Below are 27638 nucleotides of genomic sequence, written 5' to 3'. Positions count from 1 at the left end.
GAAAATTTGTCTAAAGTAACTAGAAAGACTGTAAGTTTACATGTTCAGTCATAACTGGTCTACCATTCAAGAGAATAATACCATTATTTACATTGTGTGAAAACTGTAATCAATTGTACGACTAGAGACACGACATGAGCCAAGCACTAGCATAACAGATTTGAGAACCGCAAGGTCTAACCAGAGAGGAAAATCCCTACAAGCCAAATTAACAAAGGGACCAGACCAAGCCGTTTTCGAAAAGTGGGTATGGAACAGGTGAGCCCATTGCTCTTCGGTGGAGGGAGACTTATCCATCATGATGGGCTCTAATTAATTCTTCTCAAAAGCATGTTCGGCTCTAATTCTAGGAAACTAATCAAAGCAGTAGATATCGATTGCTCATTCTATCAGAACCATTTGCGCGCAAGCGGGTAATTCCGACCCTCCGATTGGAAAAGCAGAGGTGATAAACTAGAATTTCAACCCTAATTTGAGATTTAAGAACCATCCGCTCGCATGTGGTGGTTCTGATAGGAAGTACAGTCCTGTAGTCACTGCACCCATGATGTATTACTTGTGGAACTTAGCTACTTAGATCATGAGGGTATACAAGTAAGTGTTGTCTTTTTAATTTTATCATTTATTTTCGATGATCTTTCATGCTAATGTAATGAACAATTTCTCAATTCGGCAAGCCAGATTAAGTTTGTCGGACCAATGTCCCAGCCTAGCCCTTTCACTGTGTCCTGAGCAAAATTCTTGGTGAAGCTACTAAACTTGCCCACATGACTTTAGCAAATGTTAATAGGAGGCTAAATTAAGGATAACAGATTAAGGATAACATGAAGGAGCAAGATGTTCATAATTTGATTAAAAAAAACTAACAAAATCATAACACCTAGTGAATTAATTGTTCTATGATCAATTTTATTTGTTTTTTAAGATCTCTTCGAAATCGGCTAAGAGGAGGAACATAAGAGTCACCAATACGAATGAACCCCCGCTGCCTTTTCTTTCTTCTCTTATAGGGCGGGGCAAAGTTTTCTCTGCACTGAAGTTCAAGCAAACCTAGGTTGATGTTAACGATGCGTGGGAAGGATCCGTTGAGCTTAGTAGCTCAGGATCTGCATCATGTTCTTGAAGCTAAATATTTGATAAGGAGATGCTAAGCATAATCAAGATATTATATGATGGTTAGTACTATGTATGCGCCCTTAGATTCTCAATCTATAATGATTGAGTCCGCATCACATGCCGCTAGTTGCCAATGGCGGTGATTGTGTGGGCGAAGGGGAGGCGATTATTCAATTGCAAGCTATAGCTAACAAAGGCTAACAAATAGCTCATATCTGAATACTGGTTGATTTATATGAGGGCAATTAGTAATGAAATACCATATGACATAGTAAATAGAGGATTTTCTGGGGTTTTCAATTGGACGTCAATGCTAATAACGTCGTCTCAATAAGTATCAACATGAGATCATTGAATATATGTTGAATCTAAAAGTCTTTAAATGAATAGATGACACATTATCTCAACATTAGTTTAGTCATCAATTTTTAACTTTTGGGGCATGTTTGGTTCGTTTCCTTCATTTTCCAAAACTCATTTTTCTTCACTTTTTTGTGTTTCCTTCACTTTCATGGAAAGTGTTTCTTGTGTTTGTTTCGCCAAAAAATATGGGTTGAAAGTACTTTCCACCACTTTTCTTAGTTTGGTTCAACTTGAAAAAAGAAGAAAACAAATAATGTGTGAATAGATTCCCTCACTTTCTAGTGATTGGTTAAAATAAAAAAAAAAGAAGAAAGTATGACTATGGTCACCATGGTGTGCTTACCACCCTTATAGCATAAATTTATTTCCAACATAAATTGAGAGGTGAACATATATCAACCGTCACATAAAAATATTTAAAATTTTGAGGGACTAATTTGTAATTTTTAAAAAGATTTGAGGTAGTGATTTGCAACATATTCAAAGATTTGAGGGGCTAATTCCAAAATCATATAATCATCTCATATAACGAAGAACCAAAATGCTCAATGAACAAGACATAATTGAATGTCATAACAACCAATTGATTACAGGTACATCGACCGCCAACATGTAATATCCAAGACTGAACCAAGGCTGAAACTAACTAGAGAGAAACCAAGGCTCGAACAACCCAAGATTGAAACCAAACCAAAACTTAACACTATTTATAGAAAATGTGCTCAGCAAAGGCCCTTTTCTTCATTATCTGCATCGCCATGAAGTTTATAATAGCAATGTTGGCTGCATTTATTGCCTCACCAATTGATTACTGGTATAAACTTTGGTTGCATACATTATATATCCAGCCATCATCATAGCATAATATCAAATTACCAATGACATACAACCATATCAACTAATTAAAAAGAAATTAGATGGAACCATCAACATGAAGGCTGAACATCAACATGGAACCATAACACAAATACCTAGCACATATAAAAGAGAACTGAACATGAACCATCAACATGGAAATAGCAAGGCCGAGAGCTGAAAGGATCAACATGGAAACAACAAGGCCGAGAACTGAAAGATGGATGATCATACATACAGCTTATTTTATAGATTGGGTTCAAGTTAATCATTCAGGCAACCGATACAAATCAAATCACAATATGTTTGTGTTGCATGTTGCATTAGGGGCCGAAACGATAAGCCAAACCTGATCAACTCAGGCACACAAAACACACAAAACACATAAAACACCTAGAAATAAACGAGTCCAAGTAAATCCATGAACAAACGGATAAGCCAAACCTGATCAACCCAGGCACACAAAACACATAAAAGCATAAAAGCTGAAACCAAGGCTGAGAGATGAAAGGATCAACTGAAACCAAGGCCAAGCATAAAAGCTGAAACCAAGGCCAAACATAAAACAGATAAGACAAACTTGATAACCCAGTACAGTTTGCACACAAAAGCTGAAACTAAGGCCAAGAGCAGGCTGAAACCATGCACAGAATTGAAACAAAGGCCAAGCATGAATCAAGCTAGTGAACCATGCACACAAAGGGCATAATCTAATATGACATACACCCATTTGCAACCAATTGTCTTCCGTCTTTTTGGAAGCTCGACAAGCTCCCATGTGTCGTTCCTATGAAGAGACTCCATCTCCTCTTGCATAGCCACCTGCCACATTTCAGCCTCCGAACTCTGCTCGTCCTCTCTGAATGTAGTAGGAACCATCTCATCGACACTCTTCACCATAAGTGCATACGCAACAACTGTGTCTGTATACCTAGCTGGCATCCGTATTTCTCTCCTTTGTCTCTAAACTGTAATAGAATCCTGAACCTGGGCTGTCGGTCCCTGATCCTGCTCAACTATACCTGTATCCTTCAAATCATTACCGTGCTCGCGTGGCATCACCTCAGTAGGCACTCTAATAGATACGGTCCTATTTGGACAATGTGGAGCTGTATTAATCTCCACCACATGTGATGTCTTCATTGTTGGGTCGCTCTTCACCTGATGAGGGCTGGGAAGCTTCAAGATAGAAGCCTCATTAAATGTGATGTCTCTAATCAGCACAATCTTCTTATCAACTGGATCCCAAAGCTTGTATCCCTTGACAACACGCTTGAATCTCACAAATATGGCCTTCCTAGCTCAAGGTTCTAATTTATCAGTCTTCACATGATAAAATGCAGGACACTCAAATACCTTGAGCTGATCATAATCGTGTGCTGGCTCTCCCGACCATATCTCTATAGGGGTTTTACCCTCAGTCGCAGATGAATGCAGCCTATTTATGAGGTGGCTCGCATAAGAAAGTGCCTCAGCCTAAAAGATCTTCACCAACCCACTCTGCAACAATAAACATTAGACCTTCTCCATCAAAGACCGATTCAACCTTTTTGCTACCTTATTCTGCTGTGGTGTGTGACTAACTGTGAAATGCCTCTCTATGCCCTCGTCTCGACATAACTGCTGAAAAGGGTCAGAAGTATACTCATCGCCATTGTTGGATCGCAACGTCTTGATCTTTCTCCCAATCTGTAGTTCTAACCTCTTTTTCCACTTCACAAATATATCTAGGACTTTACTCTTCTTCGTCATGGTGTACAACTAACAACGCCTAGAATAATCAACTATAAATATGACGAACCAATGTCGACCACCAAGTGATGCTATTTTGGTAGGACCCTAAACATCTGTGTGCACGTAGTCCAATATGCCCCTCGTCTTATAGATGGTTGTCCCAAACTTCACCTTCGTCTTCTTGTTAAGAACACAATGCTCACAAAACTTAATTTTCTCACTCTTGGCTCCCTTCAATAGTCCCTGCTTGCGCAAAGCTTGTAGTGATTTTTCACATGTGTACCCCAACCTATAGTACCAAAGCCTGCTCGTGTCCACCTCTGAAATAGCTAAAGCTACCTGGCCAATCTCGGTGCTTCCCTTCAGATAATATAAATTTCTACTGCGAACTCCCTTCATCACCATCAAAGATTCCTTAGTAACATTCGCTACAACGTTCTCAAAAGTCACCTTAAATCCCTTTGCCTCCAAAGCTCCATCTGAAATAAGATTCTTCTTCAACTGAGGAACAAATATCACTTCATTCAATTCATGAACTACTCCATCATGCATCCGAATCCTGACGGTACCTATCCCACAAATACTATAGGATTGATCGTTTCTCATAACTACCACGCCCCCATCGAGTTTCTCAAATGATGCAAACCAATCTCGTCGGAAAGTCACATGATAAGTAGCACCAGAATTAAACATCCAATTAGATGCATCCACATGGTTCACCTCTGGAGTAATCAATAGAGAAAAATACGAATCATCGGAATCATCACCTCTCGTGACGTTCACCTCATTGGCCTTCGGGTCATTTTTCTTGCTATTCTCCTTCTCATTGGGCTTCAGGCAATCTCTCTTCTAACGTTCTTATTCCTTGTAGAACGCACACTGGTACTTTACTAACTGGTGGTGACCCCTTGACTTTGACATGTTCCTATTATCACCTTTCGAATATGAACTTCTACCTCTCGTCGACAATGCCTCTCCTGAAGTGCTAGCATGGGAAGTCTCTTTGTCCTTCCTCCTCAAATCGTAGTTCGTTAATGCATTAGTCACTTCACTGTAGGTGATGGAACATCTCCCGTTCAACAAAGTGAGCACGAAAGTATCATACTCCTCATCGGGTAAGGAGCCTAACAATATAATCGCCTTGTACTCATCCGTTATCTTCTCATCCACGTTCGCCAAGTCTAACAACAACTTTATATAGTTGTTCACATGAACCGTAAGCGAGGTGCCCCTGGACATCTGGAATCTGAACAATCTCCGTAACAAGTACAATCGATTCTCAACACTCTTCGTAAGGTACTTGTTGTTAAGAATCTCCCACATCTTCATCGCAGACGTTACCCCAATCACATCATATTTCAGCTCTTGTTCCAAATAAGATCTAATCACCCCATAAGCGTTCCTATTAATCTTCTCCCATATCGCCTCATCGTATTTTGATGGCCTCTTATGGACCATGATGGTCTCTTCCAAATTTTAAGCATTGAGTGCGTCTTGTACGTCGCTCAACCACAAACCAAAATTAATTTTGCCGTCATACTTCACCACACTAATCTTAGTGTTTTGAAATCTAACCTAAACTGTACTCGCCATAGTCTTGCTGCTTTTACCAACTTCTTCTCCCATTGCAAACCACTCTAAATTGTAAAGAAAGATTCAAACTTTGATAGAAATTGAGAAATTACCCAACTGAACCCTAGATAGGATTCCAACACGATCTCCTAACTACACGAGGAAAATGAGATCTCCAACGGTAACTCCATAACGCTATCTCCACCGAAGCCTAGAACTCCAAGAACCAAGCTTTCACAATGGCTTCCTCCACCCAATACCAAAACCCTAAATCTCAAATCTGGAGTTCTGATACCAATTGTTGCGCGTCTTGCGGAAGCATGTTCGACAACCAAACGAGTCGGCGTGCGATGAGAGAAGAGAACCAAAACAAATACGAGTGCAATCCACCAAATACGACACAAACCAAACCAAACACAGAGATTTACGTGGTTCGGCAATTGCCTCCACGAGGAGAGGATGAGGATATTTCATTATATGAAGGAGAAATACAACGGGTTACAACTCACAAAGCCACTCAAATATAATTCTAACCAAAGCTCTTAACTCCCTCACAATATCTCTCTCTCAAAGTGCTCAAAAGTCTTTCCTTTCTCTGATTAAGAAACCCTAAAAAACGTGTTTGTATTTATATCAAACACCTAATCCAAAACCGACCAAGAAAACCAAATCTGGCCTATAACCGCTTCGCGCTCGACCGACCAGAAAGACAAATTTCAACCATGTAATGTGCACGTTTTCGGTCGACTGGTCGAACACGTTCGATTGACCGACCACATTTTCTGTTGTCTGGTAGAACTCGTTCGGTCGACCGACTAGAACATGGTTTCAGACCCTGTAAACCAACAGTCTGTCAGTCGACCGGGCCTATGCCGTCGGTCGACCGACCCGTAGTCAATCATGTGCACTACAAATTTCCCGTTCTTCTTCGCCGTTTCTTCACTTTTTTATGATCTGAAGGACTCATGCATGTTCCTTGACATTTCAAGTTCACTTGATCGCAAGTCTAACCTTCATGTTCAATATTATAAGCGTTGACAAACTATTGTTTACATATTGTACTGTCGCTTACGCTTGGAACAAATGTCTGGTTCTGGCCCCCAGCATCCTACATAAGATAAGATGTATCATCTTTGACTTGTAACTCTCTAGAGACCAAATATTATCGAGAAACAATAGTATTTGTTGTCTAGATAGAGAGTATAAAGCTTACCAGAACGTAACACACTCTGCAGGACGTTCTTATCCAAGCAAGAGGCTTATGGACGAAGTGTTTTAGTAATTGACATGGAACATGTGTGTTGCAGATTTTACCACAAGGTATTCTGTTTTGATAGATATACTGCTCCTATATATGATATATTCATTCATATAATTTGCATTTGGAACGTGATTGCATTCTGCGATAAGGTTGACACACAATCAAATGATGTACATAGAGCGTAAGGGTGATCTTCTAAATTTTTCTAGCAAGAACTTTCTCTCGGTTTAAACCTATTGAAATTGATAATTATTAGACCAATATTAGCATTGCAGTCCAGCTGATAACTCAAGAAAAAGAAGTAAACATTATAATTATTTCGCATACTCTCGATCTTTGAAGTGTTAATTAATTGTGTGATTCAAACAATTCATATCCATCCTAAAAATTTGATGCGCGTGCTCACTAGGATTGAGATCTTCTCCAATTAGACGACAAGGAGAGAATCTAATTATCTAATCACCATCATTTATTCCAATTTCAGGGGATAAGAAAAGATCACCGATGATGTGCGAGTGATTAAACAAAGAGTGAGTTGTAATGCTAGTAGGATAATAGAGCATACTAAGAAATAGTTCATGTCAATTAAAGACTTAAATAAATAAATAAAATTTTCTAGTTGGAGTTCATCTATGCCATTAGAATTATCTTACTTGCATCATCAAAATTGATCTTAGATCTTGTATCATGAAAACTTGGATATGAACTTAACTAGGTTACCTATATTCATAATTTAGTGAAAATTAAAAATAATATAACCATAATGACATCTGTACATGCTATCAAATAAATATATTTAATATATAATTTATACCTTATTATAGTATACAAATACTCAGCCTGTGTATGCTAGATCGCAGGAACGGGCGGAGAAAGGAAACAAGAAAAAAAACAAAGGAATATATCCACATACAGAGTGTGATGCAAGAAGTAAAGCAAGATCTTCACTATTATATAAACAAGCAAATCTCTTGTCAGTGATGAGCTCTAGATTTCCTGTGTCGATTTAAATCTGAGGTTGATTCTCGAAGGAATACCTGAATAAAGAGAGGCAGAGGTAAATTGAAAATTTTCATGTCCTTTTCTCTGAAAAATCCTGTCTTTCTTTCGTTTCAATCTTGCCCATCAAAACATTCTTGGGTTCTCTTTTTTGCTTTTGGGTAGTGATTTTCTTCTTCTTCTTCTTCATTTGGATCATGACCCTTGATGGGTTTCCGTTATTTTTGGGTTTTTACTGTCTTTTTCCTTCAGAAAAACTCTAATTTTCTTCAGCAAGTGCCCAGAGTCATCACATGGGTTCTATTTTCTCCATCTTTTTTTTATGTATATTTCCCATTTCTGAGCCTCTACCTTGTTAATTATTGTGAGGCTTGATCTGGGTTTTTACCAAATTGATCGGATTCCATCTGGAGCTGTTGATTTTGGTCTCCTTGTACTCTCTTCTTATAATATAAGATGGGATGCTCTCTGTCTTCAGTTTTCACTGCTAAACCCCCCTCACCCCAAGATGCTGTCTTTGGTTTTTGCAGGTGATTGGGAATAGAGAGATTTGAAGAATGTGGATTCTCTATTCTTGAGAGACTTTGGAACTAACCTCAGCACTTAACACCAGATCTCAATATCAAAATCTTTTCTTTTCTTTTCTTTTTTTTACTGTAGAGAGAGTGAAGCAGTTAAAGAGAGAGAAAGTATTAAGAAACAATTGAGTGGCGGTGGGTGTCCGTTTAGTGCTTGTTGGGTGTCTCTGCTCCTGTTAATTATTAATTCTTAATTATCCCTGGTCTTACTAATTAGTTGTTAATTAATAATTACTCATTTCTTAGTCCTTTCTGCTGAGGGCCGGGGGAACAACGCACCGCCTATTTTGCTCTCTTGCTTTGCCCACTCCATTCAATCCATTGCCATTATCATCTAAATCCCAATTACTATCATTATTCTTCTTCTTCTACAAGAGAAAGTTTACCTCTTTTTTCGTTTTTCACCTATTCTTCTCGTGAATTTTCGTTGTTCGCCTGGTTCTTGGTTTTTATTGTTAAGGTGGGGTTTTGTGTTTTGTGATCAAAACTTTGCTCCAATAATGAAGTATATGAAGCTTGGATCAAAGCCCGATTCGTTTCAGACTATAGGGAACAATATCAGGTAAAAACTCCTTATATCTTATCCATTTATTTCTCTGAAATGACAAAACAGCTTGATTTTGGTACTTGTTTTAGATTATTAACTCTGAATGCAATTATGCAACCCCTGTGTTTGTAAATGTTGGGCAATTTTCATTTGATTCATGCTTCTCATTGTCAAATGGTTTGCAATTGTGTATAGTAGTTATAAGGTGTCATTTGGCCCCAGCCAATTTCATACACTAAATCCGGTTATTAGTTTTAAGCCAAACAGTCCAGGATCTGCCTTCTTGATGATCTCAGTATGAGAGTCTAGTGATGGGCAACATGTGACATGTGCCATGTTAAACAAAAGATGTAACTTGTTACTGTTTTTCTTTAGAAAACTATTCTCGATTTTCCTAGTAAATTTAATTTTGTTCCTTGTTTTGAATTATGGTATAATGACTGAACAATGTAGCTCATAACTTTATAAATTGGATTAGCTTTTAAGAAATCACTGGGTTGCTGACTATCAAAAAAGTAGAGAGTTTGAATTTTTGTTTTGTTAATGAGAAATTATATTTTGAAAGTGCATGGATTTGCACATGAACAATCTCTATATCGAATTTATGCACTTTTGGTGCAATCTTACCTTTTCTTTCTAGATCTAGTCAATGCTGCACTATTCAATATGCTCTTAGGCTCTCTGAACCATTAGAAGTTCTCTACATATAATGAAAAATTAAGGATGTTCCACCTAATAAGATCTTTGTATTTACCTTGAAATATGAGTATTTAACTGTCTTAAATGTGACATTTTGGGGGAAAGTATCCACTTTCTAATTACAAGGCAATTTTGATAGAGTTTGGTCATATTGCGGATTAGGTAAGGTCCTAAGGATTCATTTAAATTCACAAGATGTTGATTTATGTGGGATAAAAATAACTGCAGAAAATATTTACTTGTGAATTGCAAGTTGAAAGTTGGAAGGGGTTGGGCATATAGGTTAACTAGTTCAAAGAAAATTTATGAGATGTTCTATGAAATTTATGGAATAGATAAAGCTTTGTATACAAAGCTTTCTCTACATAGCGAAAAAAACTAACCATAGTTTGATGTACTAGTACTACAAATAACTTGAGCAAGTATATCTGTAAACAATGCTTAAGCCTTTTTGGGTTAAATGGGATCAAAGCTGAAGGGTGCGACACCTCTAGAAGGCTCCACAAAGCTTCACCAAATCTTCAGCCAACTATATATCAAACTATGTCAACATTCAGCTTGGCTCCAAATTTTTTATCAAGGAAACTGTGGACTATTGAATGGTTTTCCTCAAAATAGATTAGTATTGTTACGGGGCTGGAAAACTTTAATTTATCTAGGGTAAGGAGCAAATCCTCAAAATATATCTATGCTGAGGACACTTATTTTCCTTATACCATAAATATACCACAAGCCTGAAGGTATGAATTTAGTAACTCTATGGACTTGGTAATAAGCAAGCACCACAAAATGAATTAAACATATAGTGGTTTTCTCTAATAATTCGTTTGATGAATGACGTGGTAGTTTTAGGGATCGAGAATAGCAGAAATGTTTTTTGATGAAAATAATAATATGGAGCAGGATTGCCAGTGCTCATAGAGAGGAAACGAGGGAGATTCCGTTATTTTATTTTCTAAAATAGAGCTTTACCTCTTGTCAAGTCCAAAACTCAATGAAAGCATGTTTGGTTAATAAAACCCTTGTACCCCTTTGTGTCCCTCATATAGCAACTACCCACTATTTGCAAATCCTACCTTGTAATCCTTACTTTGTATCGAGATCATGTACCCACTCATTTAATAAGAGCCATAAAATATATTATTATGGATAGAACATTAGATGGTCAAGGGAGATGATGCAATTGGGACAAAACATTACCCAAGAGATTGGTAAATTGAACCAATATTCATTTATTTGGTGCTTAATGATGACAGATTCAGAATCCATCAAAAGAAGTTGGTTGTGTTTCAGATTCCATATCTGTTATAACGTGCAAGTGTGACTGCTGTGTATAGAAAAGCTATTGCCCTGAAGCTTATAGATGTATGTACGTCAAAGCATTGGAAATCATTACATGGGTGATTAAAAATTAAAATACATTCACACTGGAATTCTCTTTTCCATACGGCATTATGCCTATCAATTAATTTACTGCATATGCTATTTTTTGAATTGCTGTGAACATTTGTTTCTGCAGATTCGTAGAAACTGAATTGGCGACTGATATCATCGTAAATGTTGGAGATGTGAAGTTTTATCTGCACAAGGTATCGAGATCTCTTATTCTCTTGCATGTATTAGATTTTTGTTGATGAAGTATATACGTACTTATTTAATACTCTTCTTTTGTTCCATGAAATATCATGGATTGAAGTTCCGTGAAACTCTTTTATTCTCTTCATGTCTCATTTTCCATATTTCCCAGATTCTTATTTTGTTCTCTCATGTGCCTCCACCCTTGTGATTCTTCTATTATTTATCTTTGTTCTGAGAAACTTTAGTTTATTTGGAAAGAAATTTGTGTTTACGAAGTTATTTAATCCCTTACGTGATTAGGATTTGTATTAGTTGTCTATTAAATAAAGGTAGAGAGGACAGGTAAATCATCTCTCTAATCTCTCTGAACCTCCCAATTAACATGGTACCAGAGCCACCCCTCAAAAACCCTAACCCTTATCCCCTCTCTTATCCTGTTCCCTAACAATCTTTTAAGAACATATGGGAAGCTGCTGTTAGTCAAATACTCAATAAGGCTCCACCGAATGATTTATTAAACTTTCTTGTGTCACTTGTCTAAATCATGTAACTATTGTTTTGCTATTCATATATGATGAGATAATCATCATATTCAACTTGTTTAGGGTGTAAGACTTCACTATAATTTCATTCATTTTGTTTCATCCTTCTTTCCAGATCATTTAAATATTATTTCACCCTCTATATTCTGCAGTTTCCTCTTTTGTCTAAGAGTTCTCACTTGAAGAAGCTGGTGGCAGCTATTAGCGAGGAAAGCAACGATGAGATCGACATTTCTGACATCCCCGGTGGTCCTTCTGCCTTTGAAATATGCGCCAAGTTTTGCTATGGCATGATAGTCACCCTCAATGCCTACAATGTGGTCGCTGCTCGATGTGCAGCAGAGTATCTCGAGATGCATGAATCCATAGACAAAGGAAATCTCATCTACAAGATCGAAGTTTTCCTCAGCTCTAGTATTTTCCGAAGCTGGAAGGATTCAATAATTGCACTTCAAACTACAAAGCCTCTTCTACCTTGGTCTGAAGACTTGAAGGTGGTCAGCCATTGTATAGACTCAATAGCTTCCAAGGCTTCCATCGATCCTTCTGAGGTTCAATGGTCTTATACCTATAATAGAAAGAAACTTTCTGTAGAGAATGGTATTGATTCAGAATGGAATGGCGTGAGAAAACAACAGGTAGTACCTAAAGATTGGTGGGTTGAGGACTTATCTGAACTTGAAATCAATTTGTACAAAAGGGTCTTAATGGCTATCAAGACTAAAGGCAAATCACATCCACGAGTTATAGGAGAAGCTTTAAAGACTTACACATATAAAAAACTCCCTGGTTTCAGCAAAGGCATTATAAACAATGGAGATACTGTGAGATATTGTATTTATTTAGACACCATTATTTGGCTATTGCCTACCGAAAACGGTTCTATCTCCTGCAGTTTCTTGCTAAAGCTACTTAAAGCTAAAAGATTGGTAGATTCTGGAGAGAATTGTATTAAAGATTTGGTGAAGAGAATAGGAAGGCAGTTACATGAAGCTTCGGTTTCAGATCTTTTAATTCCGAGCTCAGAAGGGGATGACATGATATTTGATGTTGATACAGTTCTCGATATTGTTGAGGAGTTTTTGATGCAGGAGCAAGGAAGTGGTCGAATGAGCCCAGAGACCTCTGAAGAGCTTCAGGAGGTTAGAAGTCCAGTGTCTGTCTCGGCCAGTTCAAAAGTAATTGTAGGTAACTTGGTCGATAGATACCTTGTTGAGGCTTCAAAGGATCCGAAACTACCTCTTTCAAAGTTTATTAAACTTGCTGAGATGGTATCAAGTTCTTCAAGGCCTGTGCATGATGGACTCTATCGAGCTATTGACATGTATCTCAAGGTAAATTCTCATATTCCTCATGAAATGAAAATGTTTTTCATTAATCTGTTGGTTCATTGACATAGATGATAGGGCATACAATAAAATTCTTTCAGAAGTACAGTGCTATTATCAGTATTGTCGTATTTTGAAATACTAGGGGTCTGTTTGACTTCGAAATTTGCATTTTGGAATTCTGGCAAATTCAGAGTTCTTCAAAATCACAATTTCTTTCAAAAGCGTTCATGTGACTTGGCTGAACGGAAAGTTGAATGTGGGGCCCCTTCTCTCTTTCTCTACAAAATCTGCGATAGAATTCTTTCCTTTGATTCCTAAGAATTAGATGAAAACAAACAGACCTAAATATTAGGGAAGGGTTAATTGTGGATTGTTTTCCATTGACTGCGCCTCTAGTTTTTATGTTGCAGATAGCCTCCCTTAGTGAATTCTTTTTACTCGTTTACTCTTAGTGAAAAACAACTGTTTTTTTTGACAAATGGACCCTCCGATGGTAAAGAGTAATTAAAAAAAAAGGGAAAAATGCTTCTAGCCCCCAAAAGCCAAGTGAACGTGCTTCCCACCCCCAAGACTTGGTCAATGGGTGTTTTACCCCTAAAAATAAAGATTGTGTTCTCTGAGCCCCCAAAACACAAAACCCAAGACATTAAAACATGTGAAGATCATAATACCCTTCTCTCTCTCTTTCTTTTTTTCTTAAAATATGATGAGGATTATTTTATTATTATTTTTTCTCTCTCTCTCTCTTTATCATGATGTACCAAGAGGATCTTTAGATAGTTAACCCTAACAATTAAACCCGTAACCTTAACAACAAATCCGTAACCTACACAACAAATCCACAACCTTAACAACAAATCCTTAACCTTAACAACCAACCCGTAACCTTAACAATCAACCCGTAACCTTAACAACCTCCCAATACAAACAACCAAAATAATAAAAAACGAAAATAATAAAATAATCCTCATCAATCATTTCAACTATCCTCTTGGTACATCATGATAAAGAGAGAGAGAAAACAAAAATAATAAAATAATCCCCATCATATTTTAATAAAAAAAGAAAGAGAGAGAGAGAGAATTCATAACCTTAACAACAAACCCTTAACCTTAACAACCAACCCGTAACCTTAACAACCAACCCGTAACCTTAACAACCTCCCAATACAAACAACCAAAATAATAAAAAACAAAAATAAAATAATAATCCTCATCAATCATTTCAACTATCCTCTTTGTACATCATGATAAAGAGAAAGAAAACAAAAATAATAAAATAATCTCCATATTTTAATAAAAAAAAAAGAGAGAGAGAGAGGATTCATAATCTTAACAACAAACCCTTAAGCTTAACAACCAACCCGTAACCTTAACAACCTCCCAATACAAACAATCAAAATAATAAAAAATGAAAATAATAAAATAATCCTCATCAATCATTTCAACTATTTTCTTGGTACATCATGATAAAGAGAGAGAGAAAACAAAAATAATAAAATAATCCCTATCATATTTTAATAAAAAAAGAAAGAGAGAGAGAGAGAGGATTCATAACCTTAACAACAAACCCTTAACCTTAACAACCAACCCGTAACCTTAACAACCTCCCAATACAAACAACCAAAATAATAAAAAACGAAAATAATAAAATAATCCTCATCAATCATTTCAACTATCCTCTTGGTACATCATGATAAAGAGAGAGAAAACAAAAATAATAAAATAATCCTTATCATATTTTAATAAAAAAAGAGAGAGGATTCATAACCTTAACAACAAACCCTTAACCTTAACAACCAACCCGTAACCTTAACAATCAACCCGTAACTTTAACAACCTCCCAATACAAACAACCAAAATAATAAAAAACGAAAATAATAAAATAATCCTCATCAATCATCATGATAAAGAGAGAGAGAAAACAAAAATAATAAAATAATCGCCATCATATTTTAATAAAAAAAGAAAGAGAGAGAGAGGATTCATAACCTTAACAACAAACCCTTAACCTTAACAACCAACCCGTAACCTTAACAATCAACCCGTAACCTTAACAACCTTCCAATACAAACAACCAAAATAATAAAAAACGAAAATAATAAAATAATCCTCATCAATCATCATGATAAAGAGAGAGAGAAAACAAAAATAATAAAATAATCCCCATCATATTTTAATAAAAAAAGAGATCGAGAGAGAGAGGATTCATAACCTTAACAACAAACCCTTAACCTTAACAACCAACCCGTAACCTTAACAATCAACCCGTAACCTTAACAACCTCCCAATACAAACAACCAAAATAATAAAAAACAAAAATAATAAAATAATCCTCATCAATCATTTCAACTATCCTCTTGGTACATCATGATAAAGAGAGAGAGAAAACAAAAATAATAAAATAACCCCCCATCATATTTTAATAAAAAAAGAAAGAGAGAGAGAGAAGGGTATTATGGTCTTCACATGTTTTAATGTCTTGGGTTTTGTGTTTTGGGGGCTCAGAGAACAGATTCTTTATTTTTAGGGGTAAAACACCCATTGACCAAGTCCTGGGGGTGGGAAGCATGTTCACTTGGCTTTTGGGGGCTGGAAGCATTTTTCCCCAAAAAAAAACCATTCAGGGGGTCTAGCTGCAACAATAAAGCTAGAGGGATATTAAGTTCAAAACAGTGTTAGTGTACGAAGTCTATCTCCAATTAACTCATTAGAGAATGCAGCTGAACAGGGTACTTGCCTCTCCTTGCATACATTTCATAATTCGTTGGATTAAAAAGCATTTATTTCTTGATTTCTTCATCGATCAGGAGCACCAAGATCTAACCAAAACTGATAAGAAGAAGATATGCAGCCTGATCGACATCAAGAAGCTGACCCCCGACACCTGCATGCACGCTGTCCAGAACGACCTCCTTCCGCTCCGCCTCGTCATCCAAATCCTATTCTTAGAACAGATGAGGCAACAATCGTCATCATCTGCAGGCGATCCCGATCCCCCAGGCATTGCCCGCTCTCTGCTCCCTCGAGAGTACGGAGCCTCCTACAGGAGCTCAAAGTCAGCTGCCACAACCAACACTGACGACTACTGGGACGCTGGGGACCTCAGCTCGATGAAGTACATGAATTTGGTTGGAAGAGGAGGTACGAAAAAGGTTGAGAATGGAAAGGTGAAGTCTCTGATGCCCAAGAAGCTACTGAGCAAGTTGTGGTCAAATAAAGGGAAGAATGGCGAAAACAGCAGCTCTGATACGTCTGAGAGCCCAGGGGGTTCAATGAATCCAGAGGAGTTGAAGTCCACGCCTTCAAGAAACACAATGAATTCAGTTTTGTAGATTTGTAATAGAGGTGAAAAGATTTTGTAGGTATACATGTAAAGGGGATTCTGTTCTTTGCGCATGAATGAATGGCCTTTAAACTCTTTTTTGATAAGAAAGGCAACTGTATGTAGTTTGGGTTCTGTTAGAAAAGAGAAGGATATGAGAGAGGACGGAGAACTGTTTTTTTTGACTCAGACATTACTTATATTTATCTGCTCTTATAAAAATAGCAGAGAGATTTCACATCTCAGTATTCCCTCAGTTCCTATTTTCTAGTGACTGGTTAAGATGAATGCACCTATATTTGTCTGCAGACTTACGCATCTACTGAGGAAACAATATACAGCAAGCTGAACTCCCAGGTTGATCTCTTGCTATTTTCCTTACAGACATTTCTAGTTGCAGTTGATAATTGTCTGAGAATTTCTTGCAACTTGACACTTGCAACATTATTATAAAGGAAAATCACTCTGAGACTTTGTTCCGATACAAATCCGTCCTTGGATTGTTGGCACTAATTTGAATCAGACTGACTCAGATTCTTCGTTACAGGTAAATATCCACTGTATCTGCACTTCAACACATCTGGCATTCTCTTCTCAACCCTCGGTCCTGTTGGTACTCTCCCAGCTGATCTTGGACGAACATCCTTCATTTTCGAAATTGAGAGCAGATGTTATTCACTTATTCAGACAGAGAAGTAAAAAAGTTTGATAAATGCAATTAACCTGATCAAAAATGGCTGTAGGAATAGCGAGAGTAGCAACAGCGTTAGGAGAGTCCACGATGCCAGAAATCCTCCCCTCACACGGACAGCAAGAGAGCAAGAGATACACCTGATTGTTACGGGGAGCACAAGCAAACAAATATCAAGATAAAAACAAGGACTGATGACAACTGAAACATAGATTAAACAAGGCTCGAATCAAGTCCTACATCTACAGATAATAGCAGATGATCTTTTATTATTCAAAGGACAGGGAAAAGAGAGATAAATAAGGAGTTTACTATCATAAATAGGTAGATCTCAAAGCTCTCTCAAACTTGTTACTGAAGGGATCCTTGGACCCTGATAAATCTCAAATTTCTCACTAAGTTATTCCTAAACCCTCATCTCACCTTTATATATAGACAAGGGTGGAGAAAAGTCGTAATTCTGCTAGAATTTGGTTCCATCCTAAAGTTTCCCATAATTGGTCTTCAATCAATTCCAAATTGAAGAATTCAACGCCGTATGTCTCCAGACATCTGAAAGACTATAGAAGTAGTATCAAGTATCGGGTAGACGTCTTAAATACTGCTCTGAAGATGTCATAAAGACTTCTCAGCAGTCTGGATGAGATCCAGACGAAAGCCCAACAAGGATAAACTTTCACTACATTATTTGGTATATCAGAAAATACTAACTGGTAGATTGTGATGTCACCTGTTCTTTAGAGTAACCGAACTTTGAGAGGTAATCAATGGCATTGAGGGCTGCACGCTTGTATGCAATGGAGGCATCAAGGTAATGTTGTCGACCAAACTCATCGACACTGATACCCTCGAAGACCAGCCACTCTGAGAAGCGCGGCTCGACTGGACCAATCTCGAATATGGGATTGACATGGAGAGGAGTTGGACCCATCGGCGTCAGGTACTCTTTCATCCCTCCCCTTATGATCTCACACCTAAACATAATTAGATTTCATTTTTACTCATTCTGGTTGACATAGAATGTCGAAAAATGAAAGTAGATTGATTCATGTTTAAAATATAAATTATGATGAAGGACATAAGACATATACTTGACTAATCATATATATCTCTTGCTGGAATTTAACCTATTTTTATATTTGATTTGAACTGTGAATGTGTATATACCAAAGGTCGTTGATATTGCATAATGTACAATATTTATTTATCGAGCAAGTGAGTCACCTGTCATTATCTCTCATAGTGTGTTATACGCCAAAAACAATTCAGTATTTATCAATGTGTTATGATTCATTCAATTATGCTATCACGGATACCTTATAAATGGATATACAAGAACGAAAATTCCTAATTCTAATCAAACTCAAACTAGTTATAAAGAAAAGAATGCAATATATATGATAAAGTTTGTTTGCTTACTTGAGCTCTAGAAATCCACTCATCTCTATTGCTCCACAGAATGAAACTTCTCCATCACCCTGAGAGAAGTGCATGTCACCAGTACTAAGATTTGCTCCATCAACAAACACGGGAAGATAAATTTTTGAACCTCTACTGAGGTTTTTTATGTCACAGTTTCCCCCATTTTCTCTTCCAGGTATCGTCCTTGCTGCCTCATTTGCAATCTTATCCCATTCTGGGGTTCCCATTTTAATCTGCAGTTTTACATAAACGTTAGATCATTTCAGGATGAATAATTTGCGATCAAAATGTAGTTCATAACTTCATGGTAATTTTTCTTCTAAATTTCCACCAAGTATGCTCATTGCTAGGAAGCACGAGTGTGAATAATAAATACCCAGATCTTAATGGACATCTCACTTATAGATGTGAGTGAAATTGAGAAAAAGTTCTTTATATAGATTGTCTAAAGCTGATGCTGATTTCTTCATAAGTCTAAGAGTTAGAATTTGGCCATGATCAAACTTTTATTTGGTCTGTGCCTTGGCTTAATGACTGGATATCTGTGACATCGCTGCTTTGAACTTGCTACCCGTGTAGTGTCATTGCTGTAGACAGACTCCCTGGGTAAAAATTCTTTTTGGCTCTTTTGCCTCACTAATTTCACCCAGGATAAAAGAGTCAAATGTATTTACCGGGGGCTATGTACAGCAAGGAAACTATAAGCTTATTGGGTTCAAAACTGTTGACTTTGTGTTGAATAACTGATTCAAATTTGTTATTAGGTTGTTATTTTGTTAGTAGAGTTGTTGCTAATTAGTTTAGATTTTTATGGGATTGAGTTGTTTTGTAAGCCTATATAAAGGCACTTTTAGTTGATGAATAAGATAGAAAAATATTATCTCCTCATCTCCTCTCTAATTCCAACATGGTATCAGAGCTCCAAGTTTCTTGGGTTTGTGAGGATTTTAAAAAATATATATAGAGTGATGTCCTCTTCAAAAACGAGGAGAGGAGGGATAAAAACCCTAGCCCTAAAATCAATGGCGGAGGCGATGATGAAGAGCAAGGCAGCGGCTTTAACCGTCGCCGAGAGATGCAGAAGCATTTTGGGTGCAAATTCCCAAGCTCACCTCAACACCATCAAAGTCGACTCCAAAGGCAGCAAGAGTGAGATTCACACTTCGAAGGTGCACAATATTTTCAAGAGGGGAAAGCCTTACCTCTGGGTTCATGAAGGAGACTTGCATAATACCAACATAATCATTGATGAGCGAGGTTCTCTTTCTGTCAGCAATGTCGTTCCAGGTCCACTTACGGGTTTGCTCAAATCTATAAGAAAAGCTACCAGCTTGTGCTGCTTTAGCGGGTGACGTTATACCTCTTAAAAAATAAATTTTATTCTAGGAATCATGGTGAGATGTGCGCCATGGAGAGATTGAGAGAAGTGCTCCTTTAAGAAATGTTGGTGATTATGTGCGTCAACAAGATTGAGATGAGAAGTGCATTACAAAGTGAAGAGAAGTGCTCTACAAGATTATGGAGAGAAGTGCTCTATGAAGATTCAAGAGGAATGACAAGAAATTTTGAATCAAGGGGGAATGTTGAATAACTGATTTAAATTTGTTATTAGGTTGTTATTTTGTTAGTGGAGTTGTTGCTAATTAGTTTAGATTTTTATGGGATTGAGTTGTTTTGTAAGCCTATATAAAGGCACTTTTAGTTGATGAATAAGATAGAAAAATATTATCTCCTCATCTCCTCTCTAATTCCAACACTTTGTTGGCTTGAATCTAAAATTGGATGGGATCAATTTCCAATCAAATCCCTGATGGATCGAAGAATAACAGCAAAAAGATTGAAAAGAATATTGCTCTCAATTATTCAAAAGTCATCGGGTGTGTTTTCAACGAAAGTGAGAAAACTACAAACCTACTCTCATTTTTCAACAAAGAAACATCACCCGACTTTGTGTCACACTCCATATTTATGTCACTTTCTCACTTGTGATCCCCCCAATCAATCAATCATTCTTCACTGATTGATTTTTTAATCTCAGTGTGAAATAAAAGGAAGAGAGAGTGTAAGGCAGAGAAAGACACACAACGAATCAGTGAGCTCTCAAATTTTGTATGAGTGTTGTAATTTGAGAAAGAAATATAGTGAAACACCCTCTTGCCGTGGATGTAGATCAATTTGATCAAACCACGTAAATATTGTGTTCGTGATTGTCTCTCTATTTTCTGGTTTTGTGTTTAAATTATCCTAACAAACTGGTATCAGAGCCTCTCGGTTCTAGGACAGCTTTCAATCCTCCACAATGGCTTCTGTGAAGTTCTCGGTGTCGATCTTCGATGGCCAGAATAATTTCGGCCTATGGAGAATAAAGATGAAGGCTTTGTTGCGACGTGAAAGCACGGTTAAAGCTATCGATGGGAAATACCCAGAAGATATGACTAGTGCCGAGATCGAAGAGATGGACGAAAAGGCTCACAACGCCTTGCAATTGTCACTATCCGACAATGTGCTTCATGAAGTTGCCGATGAGGAAACGACAGCGGGGTTGTGGTCAAAGCTCGAAAGTCTCTACTTGAAGAAATCTCTTACTACAAGATTATACCTGAAGCAACGGCTATACACATTGAAGATGAAAGAAGGTACACTCATTCAGGAACACCTTGATGAATTTAATAAAATTACCATGGATATGAAAAACCTGGATCTAAAGCTTGATGATGAAGACCGGGCTCTCATTGTGTTGTGTTCCTTGCCTGACTCATATGAAAACTTTGTTAACTCTATGTTGTATGGAAGAGAATCCATAAGCCTTGAGGATGTGAAGGCCTCTTTGAATTCTGCCGAGTTAAGAACAAAGTTGAATGGGAGAGGTACCGATAGGCAGGCTGATGGTATGCTAGCCAGAGGTAGAATAAAGACCAGAGAGGGTGATAAAGAGCAATCCAGAAATCATTCAAAGTCCAGATCAGCCCAAAACAAGAAAAATGTGGAGTGTTTCTACTGTCACAAGAAAGGGCATTACAAGTCAGAATGCTATGCTCTAAAAAAGAAAGACAACCAGCGTGGTGAAACCTCAGATTCAGCTAATACGGCAAAGGCTGATACTGTCGTTGTTGCTGAGACGGTTCTTACAGTATGTCCCTTGGATGGCTGTTCCGATAGAGAATGGATCTTGGATACATGTGCGTCTTTTCATATGTGTCCAAATAAAGATTGGTTCACTACTTACAGATCTATAAGTGGTGGATCAGTATAAGTGGTGGATCAGTTTTGATGGGCAACAATGCAGTTTGCAAGACAATTAGCATTGGTACAGTTCGCATCCGGTGTCACAATGGGATAGTGAGAACTTTGTCAGATGTGAGACACATCCCGGACTTAAAGAAAAATCTGATTTCTTTGAGTTCTTTGGATTCTATTGGATGTTCTTACACTGGTGAAGGTGGAGCTCTTAGAGTTACTAAGGGTTCATTGGTTGTGATGAAAGGTAGTAAGGTGAACAGCCTTTATGTTCTCCAAGACAGTACGGTGACAGGCTCTACAGGTGTGTCTTCTGATGCTGATAGGGACACTACTCAGTTGTAGCACATGCGCTTAGGCCACATGAGTGAGAAAGGGATGACTATTTTGAGTAAATGTGGCTTACTCTGTGGTGACCATACATCATTACTGGTTTTCTGTGAGCATTGTGTGTTTGGGAAGCAAACTCGGGTCAGCTTCTCGACTGGCTCACATACGACGAAGGGCACTCTCGACTACATCCATTCAGATTTGTGGGGACCTACTCAGGTTCCATCCAAAGGTGGTGCTCTTTATTTTCTGATATTTATTGATGATTTTTTTAGGAAAGTTTGGGTTTACTTTCTCAGGCGCAAAAACGAGGTGTTCGAAACTTTCAAGAAATGGAAAGTACTTGTTGAAAATCAAACTGAAAAGAAGATTAAACGTCTCCGAGCAGATAATGGCCTAGAGTTCTGCAGTGGTGAGTTCAATCAGTTCTGCTCAAATTCTGGGATCGTACGACATCGCACGATCAGGCACACTTCTCAGCAGAACGGGGTGGCAGAACGCATGAATAGAACGTTGACGGAAAGAGCTAGGTGTATGCTCTCAAACTCTGGGCTGGATAAAGACTTCTGGGCTGAAGCTGTTAACACAGCTTGTTACTTGGTGAATCGGTCTCCTTCTACAGCCATTGAACACAAGACTCCAAATGAGGTATGGTCAGGTAAACCAAATGACTATTCAAATTTAAAGGTATTTGGATGTCCCGCTTACTATCATGTTAGAGAGGGTAAGCTTGAGCCTAGAGCTAAGAAATGCATATTTATTGGTTATGCTGATGGCGTTAAAGGCTATCGTTTGTGGAGTCTTGAACCTGATTCTCCTAAATTCATTATTAGTAGAGATGTTACTTTTAATGAAAGATATATGCTTGATCATGGGAAGGTTTCTGTTGAGTCTACAGGAAATGTAGAGAAGATCATGGATAAGGTGGAGCTTCAGGTGGAGCTCGAGCGAGAGACGTCTCAAAAGTCGTCTATAAAAATTGCTCCTACAGCTGTAGAAGAGCAACATGATTCAGGCTCAGATGCTGATGATGCTGAGATTGAAGAACCTTATTCCATAGCCACTGGCAGAGAGAGGAGACAGATCAAACCTCCTCAAAGATATGCACATACTGAATTAGTGGCTTATGCTCTCACGACAGCTGAAGAGATGTGTATTTAAGAGCCATCAAACATTACTGAAGCTGTCTCATGCGGAGAATCTGGACGTTGGGCCACGACTATGACAGAAGAACTCGAGTCACTCTACAAGAACCAGACTTGGGATTTGGTGCAATTAGCTAAGGGTAAAAGGGAAATTGGATGCAAGTGGATTTTCAAAAAGAAAGAAGGGATCCCAGGGGTTGAAGATGCTAGATTCAAAGCACGGTTGGTGGCTAAGGGTTATAGACAAAAGGAGGGAATTGACTATGATGAAGTGTTCTCTCCGGTTGTGAAGCATACATCCATCCGTGTATTGCTTGCCATGGTTGCTCTATTTGATCTAGAGCTTGAGCAGCTTGATGTGAAGACTACATTTTTACATGGCGAACTTGAAGAGACTATCTACATGTCTCAGCCAGAGGGATACTTCGTAGAAGGTAAAGAAGATTAAGTTTGCAGATTGAAGAAATCTTTGTACGGCCTGAAGCAATCTCCCAGACAGTGGTACAAGAGGTTTGATAATTTTATGCTTAGTCATGGGTACTCAAGAAGTACTTATGATAGTTGTGTGTACTACATGCATCTAGGAGATGATTCTTTTATTTATCTTCTATTATATGTCGATGACATGCTTATTGCTGCTAAGAACATGTCGCAGATTCTTATTCTGAAGAAACAACTCAGTGATGAGTTTGAGATGAAAGATCTTGGTGCAGCAAAGAAGATCTTAGGTATGGAGATCGGGAGGGACAGGAAAGCTGGAACATTATATCTCTCACATAAGAGTTATATAGAAAAGGTGCTTGAACTCTTTGGGATGAAGAGGGCCAAGCCTGTTATGATTCCTTTGGCTCCTCACTTTAGGCTCTCGGCTTCAGATTCACCTACAAGTGAGAATGAGAAGAAGGAGATGTCCCGAGTTCCATACTCTAATGCAGTGGGTAGCATTATGTATGCCATGATTTGCACTCGTCCAGACATTGCCCATGCAGTCAATGTGGTGAGCAGATAAATGGCTCAACCAGGAAAGGCACACTGGGAAGCAGTAAAGTGGATCCTTCGGTATCTCAGGGGTACCTCAGATTTGGGTTTAGTTTTTGATAGCAGTACTTTGGGAACCTCAGTTGTAGGTTTTGTGGATTCTGACTATGCAGGTGATCTCGATAAAAGAGGATCTTTGACTGGTTATCTTTTTACTCTTTCTGACTCAGCTATTAGTTGGAGATCGACTCTACAGTCGACAGTTGTTTTGTCTACTACAGAGGCATAATACATGGCATCAGCAGAAGCGGTAAAAGAGGCCATTTGGTTGAGAAATCTCGTAAGAGAGCTTGGACTACAGCAGGAGGCTAGTTCAGTTGTATTTTGCGACAATCAGAGCGCAATACATCTAAGTAAAAACTCAGCACATCATGAAAGAACAAAACATATTGATGTCAGATATCATTTCATTCGTGAGGCAACTGCTGAAAGAAATATCACGATGAAGAAGATTGGTACTGCAGACAACCTAGCTGACATGTTGACCAAACTGATTCCGACCTTCAAGTTCAAGCACTGCTTGAATTTGGGAGGCATTCGCACTTGTTAGGTGACCCCTTTTGAGGTATTGTTTGCAAGATGGGTGAAGACTCACTAGTTATTGATGTTTGGGAATTCAATCTAAGGTGGAGATTGTTGACTTTGTTGGCTTGAATCTAAAATTGAATGGGACCAATTTCCAATCAAATCCCTGATGGATCGAAGAATGACAGCAAAAAGATTGAAAAGAATATTGCTCTCAATTATTCAAAAGTCATCGGGTGTGTTTTCAACGAAAGTGAGAAAACTACAAACCTACTCTCATTTTTCAACAAAGAAACATCACCCGACTTTGTGTCACACTCCATCTTTATGTCACTTTCTCACTTGTGGTCCCCCCCCCCAATCAATCAATCATTGTTCACTGATTGATTTTTTAATCTCCGTGTGAATTAAAAGGAAGAGAGAGTGTAAGGCAGAGAAAGACACACAACGAATCAGTGATCTCTCAAATTTTGTATGAGTGTTGTAATTTGAGAAAGAAATATAGTGAAACACCCTCTTGCCGTGGACGTAGATCAATTTGATCGAACCACGTAAATATTGTGTTTGTGATTGTCTCTCTATTTTCTGGTTCTGTGTTTAAATTATCCCAACAAAAACAGCAATACTACTGGGGATCTATGTGCAATTAACCCTTACTTTTAATTATCAAAACTGTGTACAAAAACATTTTTTGTGAAGTTAACTTTGTACTTTCTGTTATGTTCTAAAATATATACATCGAACTTCTCAAAACCTTCCTGGTTCTCCTATGCACACTCTCTAATCTTCTTTACCCAGGAAATTATTCAAGCTATACTCTCAACCTGAAATCTACACGTAATCTTCCGGATTATATGCTGCATATAGAACCGGAATTTTATAGAATTGACGTCTACAGAATATTGTAAGCAAGTTCTAATCCTTGTTTAATTTTATGATTTAATATAGCTAAGAAAACACAGTTAACCATCATAAATCCCATTCATTTCTAATTTCTACTAATTAACTTCAAACAACATTCCCCATTATCTCCTTACCGTTCCCAAAAGGCAATTTCTGGCTGTCGGCAAGTTTGCCAGCGGTCTCTGATGCAAGACATCACATAACTTTAGAGAGCTAGGACCATCTTCTACTAATTTCTTCTCTCTTTCGTTCCAAATGTGCAAAAGTTCAAGTGATGGTGCAGTTCCAATTATTCCCGGATGAGTCAATCCTGGAAATCGTACTCCTGTAAATCTTAGAAATCTTAGTGATGAATCTCTCATCAAATTGATAAGATGAGCTGCGATAGATCCCTGTACTATTGCGCGGAAGTTATTTTTTTAAAACCCTTTTACTTTCAGAGAAACAGAAAATTGTCTTTTGACAAAAAGATCTCCTGAGGTAAAAATAAATTAATTAAAAAAAAACGCGCCCATCGAACCATCTTTAACAATAGGACTACAGGGGTCTATCCACAATTAACACAAATGATAAACCATGAGAACAGTCTGCACCTGGTATATGAGGAGAGTATGCGTATATCCCTTCAAAGTACCAAATTGCTTTTGTTGCACAAGGGAAATGATCTGTTAAAAACCCACCTCCATTCTCCCTATCGAAACTTCCTGTGTAACCCCATTCATCTCCAGGTAGAGGACCTAAATTGCAGATTTCTACCGCAAGAAGATCTCCAGGCTTTGCAGGCATCCCGTCTTTGTCGACAACCCTCAAAGGTCCACTTAGATAATGTGTCTGCAAATGTTTCGGAGAAATTAGATTGAATCGTAATTAGACAATTGTGATTCATATATACATACAATTGTAGGGTCTATAGATTTGATGTCTTCTGCAGAGCTATTATCTCCAATGCTCCCTCCAGTCCAGTCCACCATCTCGACACGAAAGAGCTCGCATTCGGTGACATCGGCCACTGGAGGTATTTGAGGATGCCATCGGTTGTGAAGAGGGAGTTTTTGCTCCCATGGCTTTTTCTTCACGTCTACGGGCACTACTAGTCTTGGTGTAGGAGGAGCCATTAACTATTGCAAATGGATGTCTGATCAAGTTTATGCAGTTGTATCGTGTATACATTTGACATAACCCCTCTAAAGTTTGGCCTATTCTGAGATAACCTCCCTACACTTTATAAATGTCACTTAATCACCAAACTTTTTTGGGGCTTGTCACAGAACCCAGAAATTTTTTTCAATTTTTCAACATACCCGCTAACTGCTTAACCCCCAACTGTTTCATCATATCCCCTAACTTTCAACTTCATTTTCAGAGAACAACCATGAAGTTTTGATACAGTTTCAGAAAACCCCCATTATGCCATTAAGCGGTTATGTTGATAAAATTGCGAGCATTTTGGGGGGTTTTGCGACAAGTGACTTTATAACTGGCAAGGGGGGTTTATCTCAAAGTTGGCCCAACTTTAGGGGGTTATGTGAATTTTAAATATTGTTATGTCATGATCATATACTATGACGACAACAACAAAGTATTTATCTCGAATTTTAGGACCAGCTACATGAATCCTGTTCATCCATTTACTTTTGTTGAGGGCTCCCCCCTACTGGTTATCATGTTCATATACTGATGCTGATGAACAGTATCTATCGCTCCTGTCAGTTTCCAGCAAGCTTTGGAGTTTTGTGCATTTTCTATAGGTGATGTACGATTCAAGATTGGGACCAGGGTGGGAATCTTCTGTCTTCCACGAAAACTTGTGTGACTGGCTACTCTCATTCCCTAACTTCCATAGGTGAT

At 38.0% G+C, this 27638-nt stretch overlaps 2 protein-coding genes across 2 annotated transcripts; one reads left to right on the top strand and one right to left on the bottom strand.

Moving 5' to 3' along the window:
- Positions 7742-16737, top strand: LOC109834182 (BTB/POZ domain-containing protein NPY2-like). The gene is made up of 5 exons (XM_020402121.1): positions 7742-7958; positions 8431-9040; positions 11244-11313; positions 11997-13178; positions 15985-16737. The coding sequence occupies exons 2-5, from the start codon at positions 8979-8981 to the stop codon at positions 16507-16509; spliced, it is 1839 nt and encodes a 612-aa protein (XP_020257710.1). The 5' UTR covers positions 7742-7958; positions 8431-8978; the 3' UTR covers positions 16510-16737.
- LOC109834183 (formamidase-like) lies at positions 16846-27281 on the bottom strand. The gene is made up of 7 exons (XM_020402122.1): positions 26687-27281; positions 26384-26621; positions 25925-26115; positions 18610-18845; positions 17921-18164; positions 17223-17330; positions 16846-17143 (listed from the first exon to the last, which is right to left on the bottom strand). The coding sequence occupies exons 1-7, from the start codon at positions 26903-26905 to the stop codon at positions 17009-17011; spliced, it is 1371 nt and encodes a 456-aa protein (XP_020257711.1). The 5' UTR covers positions 26906-27281; the 3' UTR covers positions 16846-17008.

This window comes from Asparagus officinalis, chromosome 3 (assembly GCF_001876935.1).
Source record: "Asparagus officinalis chromosome 3, Aspof.V1, whole genome shotgun sequence".
Classification (NCBI taxonomy): domain Eukaryota; kingdom Viridiplantae; phylum Streptophyta; class Magnoliopsida; order Asparagales; family Asparagaceae; genus Asparagus; species Asparagus officinalis.
Note: the sequence above shows the minus strand (reverse complement) of the source record. Positions and strands in the feature narration are given on the sequence as shown.

Coding starts and splice junctions, on each gene's coding strand:
- LOC109834182 (XM_020402121.1), top strand. CDS start 8,979: ATGAAGTATATGAAGCTTGGATCAAAGCCCGATTCGTTTCAGACTATA. Junction 9,041..11,243: donor ACTATAGGGAACAATATCAG/GTAAAAACTCCT, acceptor TTGTTTCTGCAG/ATTCGTAGAAACTGAATTGG. Junction 13,179..15,984: donor CTATTGACATGTATCTCAAG/GTAAATTCTCAT, acceptor TTCATCGATCAG/GAGCACCAAGATCTAACCAA.
- LOC109834183 (XM_020402122.1), bottom strand. CDS start 26,905: ATGGCTCCTCCTACACCAAGACTAGTAGTGCCCGTAGACGTGAAGAAA. Junction 26,116..26,383: donor ATACTCTCCTCATATACCAG/GTGCAGACTGTT, acceptor TAAGATTTACAG/GAGTACGATTTCCAGGATTG. Junction 17,144..17,222: donor CTACAGCCATTTTTGATCAG/GTTAATTGCATT, acceptor TCGAAAATGAAG/GATGTTCGTCCAAGATCAGC.